At 37.2% G+C, this 21,332-nt stretch overlaps 1 protein-coding gene across 2 annotated transcripts in view; it reads right to left on the bottom strand.

Annotated features, from left to right (window-relative positions):
* Positions 1 to 793: 793 nt before the first annotated feature.
* SAMSN1 (SAM domain, SH3 domain and nuclear localization signals 1) overlaps positions 794 to 21,332 on the bottom strand; it is a 60,118-nt gene continuing 39,579 nt past the window's right edge. For both annotated transcript variants that reach the window (XM_080655084.1, XM_080655085.1), the window contains exons 6-8: positions 17,529 to 17,735; positions 12,918 to 13,068; positions 794 to 1,655 (exon numbers count right to left, since the gene is read on the bottom strand). In XM_080655084.1, the coding sequence (XP_080511210.1) occupies positions 1,453 to 1,655; positions 12,918 to 13,068; positions 17,529 to 17,735 (561 nt within the window). In that variant the 3' untranslated portion in view covers positions 794 to 1,452. The remainder of the gene's footprint in view (positions 1,656 to 12,917; positions 13,069 to 17,528; positions 17,736 to 21,332) is intronic.

Here is a 21,332-nt window from a genome sequence, read left to right as displayed (position 1 = left end):
CATGTGAGAACACAGTAAGAAGGTAGCTCTTTGCAAGCCAGGAAGAGAGCTCTCACCAGAACTCAACCATGCTGGCCACTTGGTCTTGGACTTCTAACCTCTAGAACTGAGAGGAAATAAATTTCTATTGTTTAAGCCATCTAGTTTATAGTATTTTGTTATGGCAACTTAAGCTAATACATAGAAGTATTCAGGAAGTTAGATAACACAGATCTGGGGCTCAGGAGACAGACTGAGGTGAGGTAATTGATTTGGGAATTATATATACTAGAGGCCTGGTGCATGAATTCATCCACCAGTGGGGCCCCTAGGCCTGGCCTGTGGGATCAGGCCAAAACCAGCTCTCTGACATCCCCTGAGGGGTCCTGAATTGCGAGGGGGCACAGACCAGGCCAAGGGACTCCACTGGTGTACAATCAGGGTTGGGGAGGGATGTGGGAGGTTGGCCAGCAGGGGAGGGACCATGGGTGGGCACCAGGGCATGTCTGGCCCATCTCATTCAGTCCTGATCATCCAGACCCCAGCACAAGCTAACCTACTGGTCTGAGAGTCTTCCCCCTGGTGGTCAGTGCACATCATAGCGAGTGGTTGAGTGGCCTTAGCATATCATTAGCATACTATGCTTTGATTGGTTGAGTGGATGACCGGACAACCGGACACTTAGCATATTAGGCTTTTCTTATATAGGATATATATAGTGAGGACTGACTATAAAATCTTGTCTGGTAGGAGATATTTTGTCTGAATGCCTGATATGAAAATGCCTAATATGAAAATAACACTAATCTGGAAAATAATAAATGCACATAGTTCATTTTATTTTTAAAATTAGGGCATTACAAAATTTAAAGTATTTACACTTAAAGATGAAACATCTGTGAAATTATTACAATTCATTTTACTAAATCAGAACTGACAGTATACTATCTATACTTTTATACCATATAACAGTGAAGAAATCAATAAAAAACAATGAAAACACTATGGATCAAATGTCTCCAATATTAACTTGTACTTTCCAGTAGTTATAAAAATGAGTGTAAATACTGCTTGGATAATTGGTTAAACAAACACAGGCTCCACTGCTATTTATTTACTAATAGACACAAATTCAAAACTGGCAGGTATGAAGAAAGAAGGGGATTTTGCAGAATTTATTATTTTGCACTTACAAAATAAGGCTTATGTCACACATACTAAAGACTTATATTACACCCTTTCTAATACACTCATATGAAATACTAACATGTAGCACTTAAAATAATAAATATACATATTATTTACAATAATTGGAAATGTTAGAGATATAAACTTTTACGTAAAATCATTCAGAATAAAACATCTTAACTTTAGATTGTTATCTGCAATTACTTCTCTTTCTTTTCTATTTGACCCCTTAGCTCCAGAAGAGTTACATGGGATGCAGATGTGGATATAGAGTTGAGAATGTGTTCAGTCACTTGTTTCTGCGATAGTCATCTTCTGTACCATGTCAGACAGATTTTCAGACTCCAGGTCTTCTTTGCTATTATCAGAATTTTCTGATGAGATAAAACAACCAGAGTCCCTTGGGCAGTCATCTAGCTGTGACTTATTTAAGGAGATGTCTGGGCTTAAGGATAGGGGCACAGACTCATTTTCTTGCTCTTGAATAGCTGTAAATGGAAAAGAGGGCAGCAGTTACGCAGATCTAAGAAAAGTTTTATTCATTTACTCATTCATCTTTGAGCTATTTTAACTGTTCCAACCTTGACTTCATTACAATGGAAACTTATGTAAGTAAATGATATGCTTGTTTATTATAAAAGAGGCATTTACACTCAAATATTCAAACCATTGTTTTCTTAGAAGACAAAGTGAGCAAACCACTGTTGCTCACCTGCAATTTCATGGAATTCATGTGAACTGCTTGCATAAGCAAAGATCAATATGGACTCGCATTTTACATTAATGTTGCCAAAGAAAGCAGATTGTATCCACAGTGTGACTGATGCCTTGTCCAAATACTCCTTAAAGTAACATTAGAAAAAGTCATTTGTAAAGTTTAAATGTATAGTCCACATTAATAGTGATCTTTTTAGCAATTTTGAATCATGATAATGTGGATTAATGAATAAAAGATCACTATGGACAACAATGTGGGACTTCAGTAACTTAGAATTTAACTCATAAAATGTACAGTATTCAAAAATAGTCATGAGGATGTAAAACACAGCACAGAAAATATAGTCAATGATATGATAACTATGTATGCTGCAAGATGGGTACTGGAAATATCAGGGGGACACTTTGTATAATACATGATTGTCTAACCACTATTATGTACACCTGAAACTTGTACAAAATAATATTGAATGTAAACTATAATTTAAAAAAGAATATACTAATAAAAGAACAGAGTATTCAGGATTTTCCTATGTGTGTATTCATAAAAAAATGGACATAAAAATCAGGTTGCTTTTAGGTAGTAAGCGACTACCATCGAGTCTGCTTTATTTAGTTTGTCTTCTATATCTTTGTAGTTCTGAATAACAATTGTTTATGTTCATATTGGTAATGTGTCATCAAATCTGTATTCTAGATTCAACTGGCATTATTTAGGAAAAAATTAATATTAGAGATGTAACAAAGATTTTTCTAAAGAACCTAAATGGCCCTATAAAGATTTACTTTTTCTCAAGAATTCTTCAGCATCAGCATTCTTTCTGCTACTTTCCCTTTCTTGACACCAGTGAATGGGTATTTCTGTGTATAATTACAGTGAGTTCCTCACAGAGGCGATACTCTTAGCCCACAGGATGTTCTGTTCTTCCCCCTTCTAACCTCAGGACTCCTCCATTGTGGACATTTGAATAGCCCAACCTGGAGGAACCAAACATACTTTTCAAGACCTCTGCCTTCAGATGCTACATACCTCATCCCATTCTTTCCAGAAGAACGTATAAATCCCATTTTCAAAATCTTTGGAAGAAGGATATTGCGTAATTTTCCTCAATAGACCTGTATAATGCTAAGTAATATATCTTTAAGAAATTCACCCTTTATTCTAGTCTACACATCTGCTTTATAAATGCATTTTTTAGGCTATAGATAACTTGCTGACATTAGATTATGGTTCACTGTGTATCCACTTGTTATCAACCCCCATTATGAGAGAGAATTGAGCCCTAGTGCCCTAAGGCAGCCTTATATGTAATGGGTAAACTTCTCTTCAATGTATCTAGAATGGTACTAGTTATGTCCAATCCATGGAGGAATTGAAAATTCACTTAAATTATTTTCAGTATTCTGTAGTTTAGATGAGGAACACAGATTGAGAAAGGCTGAAAAAAATAATAAAAAAAATCATTTAACTCTACTCATCTTTAAAATGAATCATAACAGTCCTTTTAAATTTTCCCTCCAAAGTTTTATTTGCAACAATGAAACCACATTTATGTCATTTTCTGAATTCCTCCATGTTTTCCACAACTTTAATTCTGGATTCAATTATCAGATATTTAAATCTAGTGATGTTATAGCTAGTTCTAGGTATAAGGAGCTTTAATTTCAATATGCACCTATTGTACTTATTTAAAAATTTTAGCTACCATGAAGCATTTTTTCTTTATTAGTCGTAACAACCTTTAAGTCTGGGGAAATCTACTTAGTCTCTATGAGACTGTTTCACTTTTGTTTCCAAGCCCCCCTTTTTTTGTGGAAAAGCAGGTCTGAAAGTGGGACCTCATTCTCTGAGGAAGAGATGTCTCCCTCCCTCTGCTTGTCCATCTTACTGCCACTGAAGTGGATGTGTCAGGTCTGAGTTCCACAATCCGAGTGTCTCTGGAAAAGACCAGAGGACCGAGGCCTGGTGTGAGCTTTCTGCCACATCAGCAATGATCACCATATTAGAATGTGGTCCTCTTAGAATGGTTGTGGAGCTATTTCCGCAGATTATATTTGAGCCTATCACTTCATTGCAAAATTAAAATTACTGAGTTACTTACTTTCAGACTGACATCTACACAGAACCTGACACAATAAAAACTGCTCTCAATGCCATGTTCTATTTGGGTTGATTACTAACTGTGGGATTCTCTTAAAGATATAAAACTTAGGCTTAAAGTACTATGATTTCCAAAATTAGCTATTTTCCTTTAAAAATAAATACTTAGCTTGTTATTTTACCCTCAGAAATTTTTATGTGTCATCTGAAAGGGTAACAAACAAAATAAGTGAAATTCTGACTTTAACATAGCATATATTTTTAATATTAGTAATAAAATGTATTTTTTATATTCCCATATAGAAACAGTGTATCACATTCTCTAAATTCTAGGAATTGGTTTATTTTAAATACAGATTATTTATTGTAATAATCTTTTATCTGCAATTTTTATAGAAAAAGGAAATAGTTTCTCAGTATGAAAGTCATGCAGCACAGTAATTTACAGAACAGCAGTAATTTGCTAAATGATTTCCTAGTGAAATGAAAACATGACTATGCTTCCTCAAATGCTTCCCACCAGGCCTGCAATAATTTCAGGCAGGTGATCAGCTGGAGCCCCTCAACTATAGCTATAAAAGAAAAAGCAGGTCATTATATTATATTATGGAAATGAGAGCTACATAGCATTAAATTTTTGTATTGTGAGGGTCAGGATTTCCCCTTTGGTTTTTCTTTCTTTCTTTCTTTTTTTTCCCCCATCCTGACACTTAATGACTTTGGGATTGGCACAAATCTAGCACTTGAGCTGTGGGTGGTTTTCCCAGCAGAGGGGATGAATTCACAGTACTGCACCCACATTTTCTTTCTAAGTCATTTAGCCCCTCCATGTGACCATGAAATAGTGTAAAGCTAACTGACCTACCTAGAAATTGAAACTAACCTCCATCAGTTTTGTCCTATGGTCCAATCATCTGAGCTAACCAGGCAAGTAACATTGGAATAAGGAACAGTTTGCTTCCAAAATTACACACTTGCCATAGGATGTCTGACTGCATCTGTTTTACACCAAAATGTTTGTTATATGTTAAGTTTAAAACTCAGTATTTCTAATTTATGTATTCTGTTATAAACATTATGTAAACACATAGACATATGCATATAATTCACAAATGAAAGAATTAAAGTTTTAGATAGATTTCCTCTATCCTCCTCAGATGATCTACAATGTTTTATATTCTATCTATAATAATAAAAGCGTAATATGCTAATTAGACCTGATGATTTTCCGGATGAAGCCGGGGCTGCGAGGGAAGCCAGTGCTGGCAGCCGGAGGAAGGAAGGCCTAATCTTTCATGAATTTCGTGTATCGGCCTCTAGTTTTAATAAAAATTAAAATGGTACAAAAAAAATGGTACATTTTTACAATAAAGCCCTGAATGGTTTTCAAACATTGTAAAGGCTATACATTTTGAAATCTGAGTATATTGAAGATTATTAAGTAATTTGAAAAAGATGTCCTTTTTTGCTTTCAGCTAACAGCAGGTATAATATGAAGTCAGGGAAGCATCCCCAAACTGTTCTGTACTTTATGTAATATAAAGGAAAACATAATTATAAGAAAAAATTATTTAGATAACATTTTGTCATGAGGTACTAATTTGAATATTAAAGTATTTTATCCTCATCAATATTTTAAGATAGTCATCAATGACAATACAAAGTGGCATGGTGATTAAAACAAATGACAGCTAATACAATTATTCATGAAATAATTATATCGGAGTTGTGACATTTAATTAATTAAGTATAGGCATCTCAATTATACTAGAAGTGAAGAAAGGTTTAAGGAAATCAAACTAGGTCCTAATTATGGTAAAAAGTTCTCAAACCTTAAGGAAAGAAATCTGTCCAATATTCACATTGAGAAAGTTAAGGATTCACTAAAAATGTAGTTTTTGTTTGACTTTCCAGGTTTCTTATCCAAATATTCTAGATACTGACTTTACTTTGTTGTTTGCCTTAGGTCTGAAGCCTCTAGTTCTTTGGGGCAAGTGCTATGAAATAATGTAGTCTGGAGAACATAGGAAGATGCCTGGCCAACCAAAGTACCCAGTAAACATTTTTTTAAATAAAAATAATGTGATTGTGCATCTATTTGACAGAACTGGAGCAGTTAATGTTGCTGCCAAGGTTCCAGTGCAGATGCAAGAAAAAAGAGTCCTTGCGCTTTCTGTCTGTCTGATTGTGGCAGCCAAGACTGAATGGGGGAACACAGTGAAAAAAAAATAATGTGATTTTTTGATTAATTAAAGGAAATATGAACTAAAAAAGATCAAATAAGGAATTTTGTTGAACTCAGCTCTGAATTCTCTCTCCTGGTGCCATTTCTACAGAGGAAAAAATAGGGATATGCATCTTAGGGTGGCTCCAAACCTCAGCCTCATGTTGTAGTCACACTTGAGTCATTCACACCAAAACTCAGTCATTCTCCAGGTAACTATAGCTGTGTTTATCTGTCCATAGGTGGTGGTGTCCAGGGAGGAATATTCAGTAGACAATATGGCACAACTCTTAGTAATTTCAATTTCATCTTAAGCACATCCTTAAATCATTTAAACACTAATTTTTTAACTATAGTAAATATCTGGTATTCATTGCATTTGAATATTAACATGCCCTTTGAAAAATCAAGAACAAATGATAAACAGGAATCCCTTCTGTTGTTTTCCTGAAGCTATGAGAGAATATGGAGCTGAAGTGACTCTCCCTTTGTTTGTACACTTTCTTCTTAGCCCAGCACCATAGTTTACCCTCTAAAGACATGAGTGGAGAAAAGGAAATATTTCACTCACACCCACAGCAGCTTCCACTTGCACTGGGCTGACTGCTTCAGTAAGAACCTAGAGGCACACTCACTCAAGATCACAATCACTGGGCACCAACTCAGCAAGCACCCCTTGGCTGTTACACTGCCCAGCCATGCACACCTATATGGACTGATTATTTTGATAATGACCAAGTAATTTTAAAAACTATCATTTATATTGCTTAATTATGGGCCTTGGGAAATCAAGTTTATATTTCTTATAGGTTAAATTAGTCCTATTTACTTGATATGGTAAAAATTAACCTAATTTCTTTGTTTTAAAAATTATTATTATTTCACACAAACATGAATGTCCTGCATATTTCTGATCCAGAAATCACTTTTATCATTTAATATGCTTTGAACATCTTTTTATGTCAGTATGCATTTCATTCTCTTAACATCTTCATACTGCTTTATTGTTTGTATATGTCTTAATTTATTTAAAATAATTAATGATGGAAGTTTATTTTAGTTTAGTTTTTAACTAAAACTACTAATAGTTTAACTAGTATTTTATGTATTTGTATGTTGAAGTTAAATTAATCAAGGAAACTCCTAGAACTGAATTCCTGGGTATAAAATAAAAGTATACACATTTTAAACTTTGATAGGTTTTACATTATTGCCCTCTAGAAAGTACTCATTTATGTTTTATGAATACATGCATACATGGTTAACACATGCATAAAACAAATCTTGACAATGCATACCAACTCTTGCCTGCCTGTTACAAAAACTTTTATGTATACAGTGGGGTTGTGGGGGACTTTAGGTACTATAACCAAAAAAAGTCTTGCTTACTATTTGAAAATCTCTTTACTCCTGCACTCAACATTTATTAATTCTACAGGCATTGTTAACAATCCTCTTAATGCAAGCACAGAACTGGGGACATTTGGAAGGCACATGGTAATAGGGGATTCAGTCTTGTCTGGCCAGGGTAATCATCACAAAGCCAGCCTAGTACACAATCACAGTCAATCTAACAAGAATAGGAGTGCCCTGCACGCACAGGCAGTACAAGTTTCCTAGGTGACTGACATGAAATTCCATGAACTCCCTTCTCTCAGAATTGTTCTCTGGTAGAAGAGTACAAATGTTTATATTTCATTTGACTAATTTGTGTGTGTTTTTGTATTACATAAAACATGACATCTATTATAAATTATAAATTAAATCTTAGGAATAACCCCCCCAAAATCTGAAGAAATTAAATTGCCAAAATTAATATACTAGTAATGCCAAATAGCTATGACTAGAAACAAATATGAAAGGCATATTTATAAACACAGAATAGGAAAATGCCTACATGCCTTCTCTACTCTGTATATGTGGATGGTTAGCATATCTTTTTTTTTTAAGTTGTATGTATGTTTCTTGAATCTAGATTGAAATCATATGGCAAGAGGGTTGGAAACACCAGGTACATATGTCAGGGGCTAGAGCACCAGCCTGCCCTGGCACGCTATCAGGCCAACTGCTGGACTGCTCCTTGGCATAAATACAAGTCTCCCCTGCTGGCAGCTCATGTTCCAGGCTCCTGGCTGGGCCTTGCCATTTGCCCTGCATCATTTTGGGCAGGTAGGCAGACAGGAAGGCACAGCTGGGGATAGTTGAGCAATGAGGGCTGCTGTGACCACAGCTGGTGCCAACAGCCTGTCACACAATCCACCTTTCCCCCTTCCTCCTCATTGAGCACTACAAATAAAGGCTGCAGGTACCTACCATACATACAGATTCTGGTACAGTTTGTGCATTCAGTTACTAAGTTGTTGTTGTTTTTTTATTTTAAAATTTAATTATCCCTGTGCTAAAGGGAAGACAAGATATTTCCATCACCCATTTTCCCCCAGGACAAGAGTACACATTCTCATAGACACACTTTTAAGACACATCAAAGTGTTCCTAAATGTGGGAAAAGAATAAGTTCAGAATAAAGAGAAAATATTTACTACTAATAGCAATTAACTTATTCTAAAGAGACATTTCTCAGCAAGGCAAAGGGGTCTTGAAGGTTGCGCTTAGGGAACAATGAACACACACTCACACATATATATTCCCTACTCTTTTTTTACTTGCTGGGAATGTTTCTTCTAAGTGAACAGATCATTTTAAAATTCAGATGATAACTAGAGAAACCCTAATGTGCACAAAATAAACAGATTCTGCTCTTTTGCTTCTTTAAGAGCTGTCTCACCCCGATTTTTCTTCTCCTTCTAACCTGATCTGGATTCCCAGCTGAGAGCCAGTGACTTGATCTGCTCAGTTCTAATACAGCACAGGAGTGAGTTCAGAATATCCCTGTGCCAGTCTTGCTGGGACTGCAGAACCCCAAATTGTTCTCCTACAGAGGTACTCCTGTGATCAGCTCTAGCACCACTTGCCAGCCCTTCCGTCAGCTTGATGGAGAAGCATCTTTACCTCCTGTCAAGCAGTAATCTACAAAGTTTAATTTTGTTTACATCTTCAAAGTCAAAGAGGGTAAAATGCTATCTCTTTTGGCCTAAAGAGAAAAGGAAAAGTGCTTGCTTTAAGTCTTAGTCTTCTGTTTTTGTTCCTGTCCCAGCCCCCATTATCTTGGTTTCTCTAGGCAGGTTAAAGGCTCACATGGGACTGTGGTCTTTCTACATTATCTCAAAGTTTTTATTCTTGTCCTCAAAACAGGTGCCCACTCTGCTCAGTTTTTATATTGAATGGTTAGCAAAGTAAAACATTCCAATTCCCAACCTAAGAAAGATTGAAGCTCTAAACTAGAAATTTATTGACTTTCCCAAACTGACATTATTCAATGATCAGAATAAAATACATACATAAAATCCTGGCCAATTTGCATACCCCATTCTTCCACACACATACAAAAAGCTAACTATTTTTAACCTGTGACATGTATTTGTCTTAGTTTTATTATAACCATATATTCAAGGTCTTTATCACTGAAGGTACATGAAGGTTGTGCATTTAATCTTTAGCATGGTTGTAGGAGATATAATTCAAAGTAGAGAATAGATAAAAATAAGCATGTAGCAGCATGGTGCCGAATCATCAGAACTCAACATCTTATCAACAAATAGAAGTCATTCTTCTTTATTTCTTGAGCAAAGAAGTTTCATGTAATATAAATAGCTTTCAGTCAGTATAGCTTAACATGCAATATGCATCTTTTTGACATGTATATTCTAATAGTACTTTTGACCGTAAGATTAAAATAAGAAAAATCCCTGTGCTGTGTATTTACAACAAACACTACTATAGTTGAATCTGCATTTTTTTTCATTTTTCATCTCCCAGAATTGGGCTCAGTGTATGTATGTTTATACATTACTAGCTATTATTAAAGATCAATTTCTAGTGACCTTCAAGTACCATTTTCTGAAGTTTTACAAGGGAAATAATTTGGAGGAGTTATAGCAAATATTGCATTTCACATCATGCTTTGGAGATATTGCGCTTTGTTTTCAGAGATCAGGGTATAGCAGTATGTGTTTCGAGTATCTGGATTTAGTAGATGGGTTCTAGATACATGACCTTGAGAAAGACACCTGCTCTAGTTTTACTTTCTTCATATTACAAAGGAAGAATTTGGGTTAGATAAATCATTATATATTTTTTGTTGTTAACAGAGAAAGTAGATGGGTGATAAGGGAGTTGGAATGAAAAGTTGGAAGTGGACATTGTAAGTGGCTCAAGCCTTTGGTGCTGGGCTGATCTTCCCTCTGTGGGTCCTTATTGAAAACTGCTTCCCTGCTGAAAGCCTGCTGATTGGGGCTCTAAGGCCCCTTCTACTCACAAATCCTGTTGCAGTGCAATCACAACAGCTCCCACCTTTCAGGGAGTCAGGCTGTTATAAGGTTTCCATTCTCATTTAAATACTAGCTTCCACTTTTTGAGATAGAAAACTGAACTTAAGCTGCTGAGAAAATTGGAGAGTAGTAGTAATTTTAAGTTTTTAAATATTCATTGTTGTTTTCATATTTATCAATTTGCCTGTGTGGAAGGAAAAATGTGGGTTTTTATAGCATACTGCCTTTGATTGAAACCCCAGCTCTGCTACTTATCTAGCTGTCTGGCCTTTTTGAAGTTCATCTCTGAAATATTTTCTTATCTACAAAATTGGCAAAATACCTACATGAATGGCATTGTGGAAGAAAAGCAATTTTGTACAAGTGTGTTAAAAAAATACTCTCTTCTCCTTCCCTCTACTTCAGTGTCAAATTAGTTTGAAGAGTATTGACAATGATACTGAACATTATCAATTACAAAAATTCTACAAAATCTATTTCTTAGCCTAACATTGCTTACAGAGACATATTTTAAAATGACAAGATATGACAAAAAACTGCCTCATGTACATGAAAGATACTGCTACATCAATTTAAGCTGATCATTTCTGTTTGGACTTGGACTGTTGAGTACGCTGGCTACTTAAGTTCGATCTTTGTCTGCCTCTGTGACCCTATCCCCTCTCTTTGCATCTCCTAGCTTCCACAACTTCAAAGAATGCACATAAACACACAGGCCTAAGGGTGAAATAAATTCTGCAGGTTTCAAATTAGTCATACATATGAAAGCTTTTGGAAAAGGGTAAAGATCTATGCAAACTCAAGTAAAAAAAAAAGTAAAGATATGATTTCTTAAAAAATGAATTCCTTCTAGATAACAGGCCAGTATATATAAATATGTGCTGTGCAAATATGCCCATTTGGGGAGATATAAGAGAGAGGATAAAGGGAAGCCACGAAGGGACAGCCAGGAGGCCTGGGTCCTAAGTGCACTTTCCTTCTTCCTCTGGGCTGTTCTTTGTAGTGTTAGAAAGTGCAGCATAGCATCACAAACACTGGTCCTAGTTTCCAATTTGCTAGGTATGTGAGCTTGGACAGGTTACTTATCTTCTCAATTTCTCATTATAAAATGGGGGTAGCATTATCTAGCTCACAGAGTGATGGAGAGCATTGAAGAAGGCAATAAATGTGAAGAACCTGGCTCAAAATTGTACTCAGAACATGTTAAAAAAAGTAATTAATCCTTATTATTATTATTACTTTTGCAAGAGAAGATTGGATTAGATGATCTAAGTTATTTTTCATCTTTAAAATTAGATACTTCTTTCCTTTTTTCTAACAAAATATCCCTTGCCGAGCTTGGCATGTTCTGAACCAGGGTTCTGGGAGCCTGACAAGATTTAGTAAGAAGAGTGTTCAGACTGAGTAATTGTAAAAGCAAAAGCTAACCTATCTCTGCAAACCCAGTTGGAATAGCCAGTATTCTGCCACAAGTAAATCTGCATATATTCCTCCGTCTTCAGTTTATACTCACAAACACCCAGAGCCATCTCAGATAATAACATTGAGCGCTGAATATTTTTGCAAGCTATTTTAACGTGTTGAAAGAACAGTATAAACACATACAAGATGCAACTATATGGTAATAAAATAAATCTTCTTGTGTGGCATGAAAGTTTGTTAGCTTGGAGCCAAGCTCTGTGCTGTTCTACAGGAGCCACATATGACATTTCTCACTAATGGCTCATGCTGCCACTAAACGTTTGCCTCTACCCTGAGTGGCCAGATTATTATGATCTCTGAACGCATAACAATCTGGCCACTTAGAGGCCCGGTGCATGAATTCGTGCATGGGTGAGGTCCGGCCAGCCTGGCCAGTGGGAGGTGACATGGGTGGTTGGCTGGCCTACCTGCTGGTCGAACTCCTGGTCGAGGGGACAATTTGCATATTAACCTTTTATTATATAGGATATACACTGAGTGGCCAGATTATTATGCATTCAGAGATCATAATAATCTGGCCACTCAGTGTATCTGCTCCGGTCTTTGGGAATGCAGACATGCACTTGCATGTAAATTAATAACTCTGCAGAAACTAAATGAAGGACCCAGAAAAGACCTTTTATTTTCTGAGTCCAAAAGGAAAAAAAAAGGCCTCTTTCTAATTATATATTTGATAAGAGTTGTTGTTTACAAATGTATATGAATATACTTATTTTATGGGAAATAATGCTTTATTTGATTCTTAGCAAATTTAATTGGGACTTTGTTTTTAATGATTTTACTATTTACATTAAACTGTAGTTATCAGCCAGGGAGAAAAATAGGTGTGCAAACTTACTTTCTTCATCAAGGAGATTTTCAGCAGCTGATAGTAACCTCTTCCTGTCTTCTGGGTTTTTAATGTTTAATTCAATGAGATGATTCTCTTTTATATCCTTTAAATCTTCTAGGGTCTCATAACCATTGAGCAAAAGTGTTGATGAGTATTCCTGTATGGGAGAAAACATTATGTATAATATGAGTTAGTTGGATTTAAATAATTTTAGTTCTCTGTAGATTTATAGAAAGTATAGAAATGCTTATGGAAGCCAAAGGTGCCAATAAAACTTTTGCTTAACTTTATTTTACTTGTACTGGTTTTCACATATAAACTCTAGGGCATTTAAAAGAGTAGGAGGTATAATTCTGACCTTCTGGAAGGACAAACGGAGAAGAAATAATTACCTTAAGCATACAATGCTAAATAATGGATCAATTAAATAGCTGGATCATTCATCCTATTTGGCACCTTTTCACTTCTCAAATTGCTAAATTGAGTGCCTTAAATTTATAAACAAAGTGCTTTTAATAGAGTATATTATAGTAAGATTTTTGAATCTACATCTCTTATTTGCTTGATTGCAAAAACAGCTACCCTCATTAATTTCTTGGGGTAGGGTAAAAAATAAATTTGAAACAGATGCAATTTAAAATTGTACTTAGGCCCTAGCTGGTTTGGCTCAATGGATAAAGTGTCAGCCTGCCAAATGAAGGGTCCCAGGTTCTGTTCTGGTGGGTGGGGGGAGGGAGGCCCAAGTTTCAGGCTTGATCCCCAGTGGAGGGCATGCAGGAAGCAGCTGATCAATTATTCTCTCTCATCATTGATGTTTCTGTTTCTCCCTTTGCCTTCCTCTCTGAAATCAATAAAAACATTTTTTTTTTAAAGTGGTCTTAGGATATTGGTTATAAACCAAAGGAATCCAAGGCTTTCTATTTAATTAAAAGTTTTATTAAGCTTTACAAAAGTACTGTGGTTGGAAAAAGTATTATTTTCTTTTCTCAGCCCATATATCTTGTCCATCATTTGCATCAAGATATACTAATTAAAATTCCTGGGCTTTGCCCTAACCGGTTTGGCTCAGTGGATAGAGCATCAGCCTGCGGACTGAAGGGTCCCAGGTTGGATTCCGGTCAAGGGCATGTACCTTGGTTTCGGGCACATCCCCAGTGGGGAGTGTGCAGGAGGCAGCTGATCGATGTTTCTAACTCTCTATCCCTCTCCCTTCGTCTCTGTAAAAAATCAATAAAATATATTAAACAAAAATAAAAATAAAATTACTGGGCTTTTGGTTTCAAAGTCTGTATTTTATTTATGTAACCTCTATTCTCTCTAACAGCATAAAAATTCAAAGTGAAGTTTAATGCTTTTCAAATTTCTCACAAATTCCTCCCATTTTATTTGATTATTATTTCAACTAGAGGCCCGGTGCATGAAATTCATGCACGGGGGGGGGGGGGGTGTCCCTCAGCCCAGCCTGCACCCTCTCCAATCTGAGACCCCTTGGGGGATGTCCGACTGGTAGGATCAGGCCTAAAAGGGCAGTCGGACATCCCTCTCACAATCCAGGACTGCTGGCTCCCAACTGCTCGCCTGCCTTCCTTCCTGATTGCCCCTAACCGCTTCTGCCTGCCAGCCTGATCACCCCCTAACAACTCCCCTGCCAGCCTGATTGATGCCTAACTGCTCCCCTGCCAGCCTGGTCACCCCTAACTGCCTTTCCCTACAGGCTTGATCGCCCCCAACTGCCCTCCATTGCAGGCCTGGTTCCTCCCAACTGCCCTCCCTTGCTGGCCATCTTGTGGCGGCCATCTTGTGTCCACATGGGGGCAGCCATCTTGTGTGTTGGAGTGATGGTCAATCTGCATATTACTCTTTTATTAGATAGGATAGAGGCCTGGTGCACGGGTGGGGGCCAGCTGGTTTGCCCTGAAGTGTGTCCCGGATCAGGGTGGGGGTTACCTTGGGGCGTGGGGCGGCCTGGGCGAGGGGTCTGTGGTGGTTTGCAGGCCGGCCACACCCCCTGGCGACCCAAGCAGAGACCCTGGTATCTGGGGTTTATTTATCTTCTACAACTGAAACTTTGTAGCCTGGAGTGGAGCCAAGCCTTCTGCTTGCTCCGTGGCGGCAGCCTTTTTTTGGGGGGATTTATGAATCTTTTGTAATTGAAACTTTGTAGCCTTGAGTGGAGGCCTAGGCCGGCAAGGGCAAGGGGAAAGCTTGGCTTCCTCCATTGCCGGGGAAACCCAAGCCTCCCTCCTGCTCTCTGTGGCCGTAGCCATCTTGGTTGGGTTTATTTGCATACTCGCTCTGATTGGCTGATGGGCGTGGCTGATGGGCGTGGCTTGTGGGTGTAGCAGAGTGAGGGTTAATTTGCATATTACTCTTTTATTAGATAGGATATCCTTGAGAAGGCTAAAAAGGACTAATTCCAATGTAACCCTGATATTTGGAGGCTAGTGATCTGAACCCATGCCAGCAAGCTCAGTGTAACCTATAATTAAGTCACTGCCTCCTTCCCAGATACTGGTCTTGCAGAATGGGTTACAGAGGCCATAGGGCTGTGGACAGTGCACTGCCCCAGAGGGAGGGTTATTAACGCCTGGTGCCAGGCCAGACCATTAGATATGGCCTAGAGATCCCCAACACCTGGGGGCTTTCTTGAAAGGCCTGAGAAAAGGACCAGAAGCATAATCCATATTTGCGGTACAAAGACCACAGGGAGGGAGATATATATGAAAGCCCCATGCGTGTTCTTTCACTCAGGCGTATTAAACAATGTCCCTCCTTTTCTTTGAAGCGTCCTTGGTTTTCTTTGGTCTTCTGCAACATCCTTACTTTAGTTATTAAAATTGAGTAAGAGGAAGTATAAAAGTTTTAAGTAATCAGGAAGAGCTTATTACCAGCCCTTTAATGTTAAAAACAAACACAAAAAACCCAGTAGCAATTCTTTCAAAAATATCCTAGAAGTAACACTGAATTAGGACAGAGAAAACTGAATTCCCATTCTCATATAACTATCTAACTGAGGGTTCACTTCCTTAGACTTTGGTTTTCTCATAGGTCATGAAAAACAAACAAACAAAAAAACAAATAGGGAAGCAGGATTCAAACTTGTACTTTTTCCAAGGAGTACCCAATTTGGGGGCACCAGTAGTAATGTAGGAAGACCTAGGCAGTGTGTCTACAGACAAGATTGTAACTAGATAATTCAGGACAAACAATTAAGGAAAGTTTAGCTATTGCCTTAATGAATTTCAAAAAGTATCAAAGTACTACAGTGTTAACTTTTAAAATGGATTGCAAAACAGTAAATTGAGTGAGGCTAGGTATCTATTTAACAAGGTAGATATTTTGTTAATATATGAGAAAATAATTTGATTATAAATATAGACAACAGTTTTTTTAATGCAATTATTATGCAGGCTTAAGATCATTATTTCCTAGCAAATTAGTTTTAAAAGTTATATTTACTTATTTTCCTTTGACTTGCTTTTGATCTCTGCTCTATAGAAAATACAATTTTCATTTTTTTTCTTTCAAGTTTCTGGTACGATTGTAATTAGCTAGTTGTTAATATTAGGAAAGGAGCAAAAGGGAGGCCAGACATTATAGACCTGTTAATTGGACAGCATCACCAGGAAGCTGCAACTTCACACTTCCCAGGGAACCACTGGCCCATTTCCTTGCAGCTTACTGGGGGAACGAATTGAACAAAGGGGAAGTTGAGTGCATGCACAGTGAATTGGGGTGTCATAGGGAAAGTGGCTGTCAGTCAAGCCTGGGGAACCATGAACTGACTAGAGTGGGGCAGGGCCATTGCAAACTTGCAAACATTTGGGAATACATAATCCCCTAAACAAAAGGCGTTCACATTCTCTCTCAGCCCTCTTGTTCCTGCTTCCTTGCATTAACCTGTGTTTCCTACATAGCCATGTGGCCATGTGGACCCCACATGTAAGGGGTACAGATGAACTACATCTGGGAATACAAACTAAGCTAGCCTGATGCTGGATTAGACTGTGTCTCAACCTCGAATGGAAACTTGGGATACTGGCTTTGATTTTAGCCCTGCTAAAAGCAAAATGGACTTCTTCCTTGGCAGGACAAAGCAAAATGGGACCTTGGAAACTCAGGGGTTTAATTTATCAGAAATAAAGCTTTCTACAATACCACATCCTCTCCTGCAAGTCTCAAAAAATTCTTTTTCTGGGGTATCACAGGAAAGCCATTCTCACTAGCAACCTGTAGAGATGTGGAGATCTTTACATTGGTAACATCTGGATTTTTATTTTCACTCTTCATACTTTCTTTATGATTCTCATTTACATGTTTCCTCTGGGTCATTTATTCTCTTAGGTATTTTTTTTTTATTTTTCACTACACTTTCTCAACATTAATCTGTACAGTCATTGCTGAGTAGCAATAGAGTTTAGTCCAAAGGATATTATATCAAGAATCATTCTTGCATAATAAAAGTGATAAAGGAGAAATAAGAACTGTTCTTGAAAAACAGATTTTCCTTTGCTGTAAGTCATGCATTTTTTAACAATTCTGTGCAACACTGATCTAGTCTCTTTAATTTTTCTGTCCATATGCCATAAGAATCCAATAGTCCACATGTTTGCTAACCTGAAGGTGAATCCTCTCTAAGAATTCCTGCAGGGTCTTGGATTTTTCTCTTCCACTCCTTCGGTGTGTCTTTATTTTCCTGGGTGCTGATTCCTCTTCTGAGATGACATCCACATAAATAAATTTAAAGTTTCCCACCTTATTGTTTAACATTCCTGTCCACATCCCCATTGGTGTTTTGCAGATGATGTCTATGATGTCTCCCTTCTAAGGACAAAGAAATATGCAAATCAAATTTCAGAGAACTCTGGTGCTATTGTAGAAAGAATGAAATCATAGAAAAAGAACTTAAACATAAGACGGGAAACCATAAAAATACTAGAGGAATCCAGAGCAGCAAAATCTCAGACATAGCTGAAGCAATTTCTTCAATGATACAGCTCCTAGAACAATGGAAACTAAAGAGAAAATAAACAAATGGGACTACATCAAAATAAAAATCTTCTGCACAGCAAAAGAAACCATCAACAAAACAACAAGAAAGCCCACTGCATGGGAGAACATATTTTCCAATATTATCTCCAATAAGGGTTTAATTTCCAACATTTATAGGGAATTCATACAACTTAATAAAAGGAAGATAAACAATTCAATCAAAAAATGGGCAACGGACCTAAATAGATACTTTTTAAAAGAAGACATAGGAAGGGCAGAGACATATGAAAATATGCTCAAAGTCACTAATCATCTGAGAGATGCAAATCAAAACGACAATGTGATACCATCTCACACCTGTCAGAATGGCTATCATCAACAAATCAACAAATGACAAGTGCTGGCGAGGATGCAGAGAAAAAGGAACTCTCGTGCACTGCTGGTGGGAATGCAGACTGGTGCAGCCACTGTGGAGAACAGTATGGAATTTCCTCAAAAAACTAAAAGTGGAACTTTCATTTGACCCAGTGATCCCACTTCTAGGAATATATCCCGAGAAATAAGAAACACCAATCAGAAAGGATATATGCAACCCTATGTTCATAGCAACACAGTTTACCATAGCTAAGATTTGGAAACAGCCTAAGTGCCCATCAGCAGATGAGTGGATTATAAAACTGTGGTACATCTACACAATGGAATACTACGCTGCAGTAAAAAAGAAGGAATTCTTACCATTTGCAACAGCATGGATGGACCTGGAGAGCATTATGCTAAGAGAAATAAGCCAGTCAGAGAAAGATAAATATCACATGATCTCACTCATTTGTGGAATATAATGAACAACATAAACTGATGAAAAACACAGATCCAGAGACAGAGAAGCACCGATCAGACCGTGAAACCTCAGAGGGAAGGTAGGAAAGGGTGGGGTAAGGGGGAGAGATCAACCAAAGGACTTGTATGCATGCATAAAAGCCTAACCAAAGGACACAGACAACAGGGGGTGAGGGCATGAGTGGGGGTGGGGTGGGGGAGCAATGGGGCAATAAGGACACATATATAATACCTTAATCAATAAAGAAAAAATATTATAAAAAAAGAAAGTAGAATAACTAGGGCATTATGCTAAGATGATTCCAAGATAACAAATAAATATAAGAGGACATTTATTTTAAAAGTTTGAGGAATACCAGCTGGTGTGGCTCAGTGGTTGATCATCGACCTATGAATCAGGAGGTCATGGTCAGATTCACAGTCAGGGCACATGCTCAGATTTTGGGCTCAATCCCCAATGTGCGGCATTCAGGAAGCAGTTGATCAATGATTCTCTCTCATATTTGATGTTTATATCTCTTTTTCCCTCTCCCTTCCTCTCTGAAATTAATAAAAATATATCTTTTTTAAAAAAAGTTTAAGGAAACTATTTACTAGTGACAATGAAGAAAACAACGTGTTGAAGAAAATATCCTACATGCATTTGATGACATGTTTTTGTGTTTGGTATCATATCAATTTGTCAACTTTGATTTGTAGAGCACAATGTAGTTTGCAAAACAGTTTTGCACAAATGAAGTCATTTTATGCCCACAACACACCTCTTATGTACATATACAAGGTGTCATTGTTTCTATAAATATTACAGAAAAATAAACACAAACATTAAATAACTTCCCAAGAGCTTATAGGAATTTAATGGCAGAACCAGAACTCAAGACTAAGTTGTCTGAACTAAAAAATGATGGTCTTTTTACTCATCCTGTCAAAGCACTATATATGTAGCAAAACTCAAGCTGCCATTCCTGGAGGGGCTCCCATATTAGGGAACGGGAGAGAGAGAAATCTGTGATTCGGTTTGTGCCTCTAGTTCATCTGAAACATTCATCCACAATACAAAATAAGCACACCTAAATTATTGCATTCATCTGACATAATGAGGGTGTTCAGAACTTTGTACATATGAAATACATAATAAATACATAATAAAAGTATGTATGCACTGAGCATAAATTGTTACTTAATTATTCTAGAGATGATAATGCTTAGATTAAGTTCCCCAACAAAGTTTGGATTGAAGTATCAATGAAGCACATTGGAATAGACAAAGAAATTGGTCTTTTTTCTTTATTTGCATATGATACTATCTGGTTACATGCTGTCAGTTATTGGCAAGAGCAGAAAACCCCACCGGGGTAATTATTTGTAAAGAAAATGGATATCTATGCAAATACAGTGCCTACATTTTAGAGAATAGTTACTCGCTTGAGACATAACTTTCTTCCCCAGAGAAGACATTATAGTTTCTGATAGTTTGGACATATTAGGAGTCCACCCCTAAATAAACAAAGCATTAACTTGGCTACTAAGAATATTTTTTCCTGCTGCTCTGTGAATGTATATTCTAACATCTAAAACACAGGTTTTATTTGTGAAGTAGAATTCAATATGATTAAAAGATCTGGGCTTTCTGATATGTAACTGTCTGCCTGTCTGACACTATGAGCTTTCATCTAGCTCTTTCCTGCCTTTCACTATAAGGGCATCAAATCTTAGGCTTGATGGGATCAGCTAATCAGTCCCAGAAAATCCCCAGAAGCTCTGAAGGGAGTTTCTAAGCATGGCCGCCCTCTGCCGCATCCTTCCTAGTATCTTGAAAACTTGTAAAAATTGTGCATTCCAGGAAAGGTCACCAAGCAAAGACTCAATGTCATTTTGGATAAGACCCTTTTTGGAAACATTAGTATTCAATTTTCAGTGGTAACTGGGATTTTTATTGTGTCTTACAAGTTCTCAGCAAGCATCACCTTGGGCAGCACCAGAGGTAGTGAACTGTCACAATACTCTAGGGAAGGTGAACAGCTATCCTGAATCAAAATGTGTTCAGTTTATTCCCTTCTACTCCCTGCCTTTCCTCAAGACAGGAACTAAGAAATGACTAAGGGGCCAATTGCAGAGAATAATGTTTTCTTCATCCTCCAACTGAGCTTGCTCAGATTTGATACCACAGAATGGACAAAGAGAAGAGCTGTGTGCCTTGAATGTTAAATGATAATATCAATACTTCATAACTTATAAATATTGGTTAACATTGGCTTGGCATTGACAGCATAAAAATTCATAAATTCTGTCCTTTTAGTTATATAGCACTTTGTGTTACTAAATGGAATAATTTGACATCTATAAACTATTTTAGCACTAAACCTTCTTCTATTTGTGCTGTTGTAACCAGCTCCTCCCCTTAAGTATAAGCAGGATAATGAAAATGATGGATTTCTTCCCAGTGATTATGTTGTCTTATATGACAGAAGGGACTATGCAGATGTAATTAATGTCCCAGACTAGTTAATTTTGTAATTATCGGGGCGTTTCTGACTTAATCGGGTAGGAGCTCTTAAAAATAGAGATATTTGAAGCCTGAGTGAGTGTTTC

Source organism: Plecotus auritus, assembly GCF_963455305.1.
Source record: "Plecotus auritus genome assembly, chromosome: 2".
In the NCBI taxonomy this organism is placed as follows: Eukaryota; Metazoa; Chordata; class Mammalia; order Chiroptera; family Vespertilionidae; genus Plecotus; species Plecotus auritus.
This window is presented reverse-complemented; position numbering and strand designations above follow the sequence as displayed.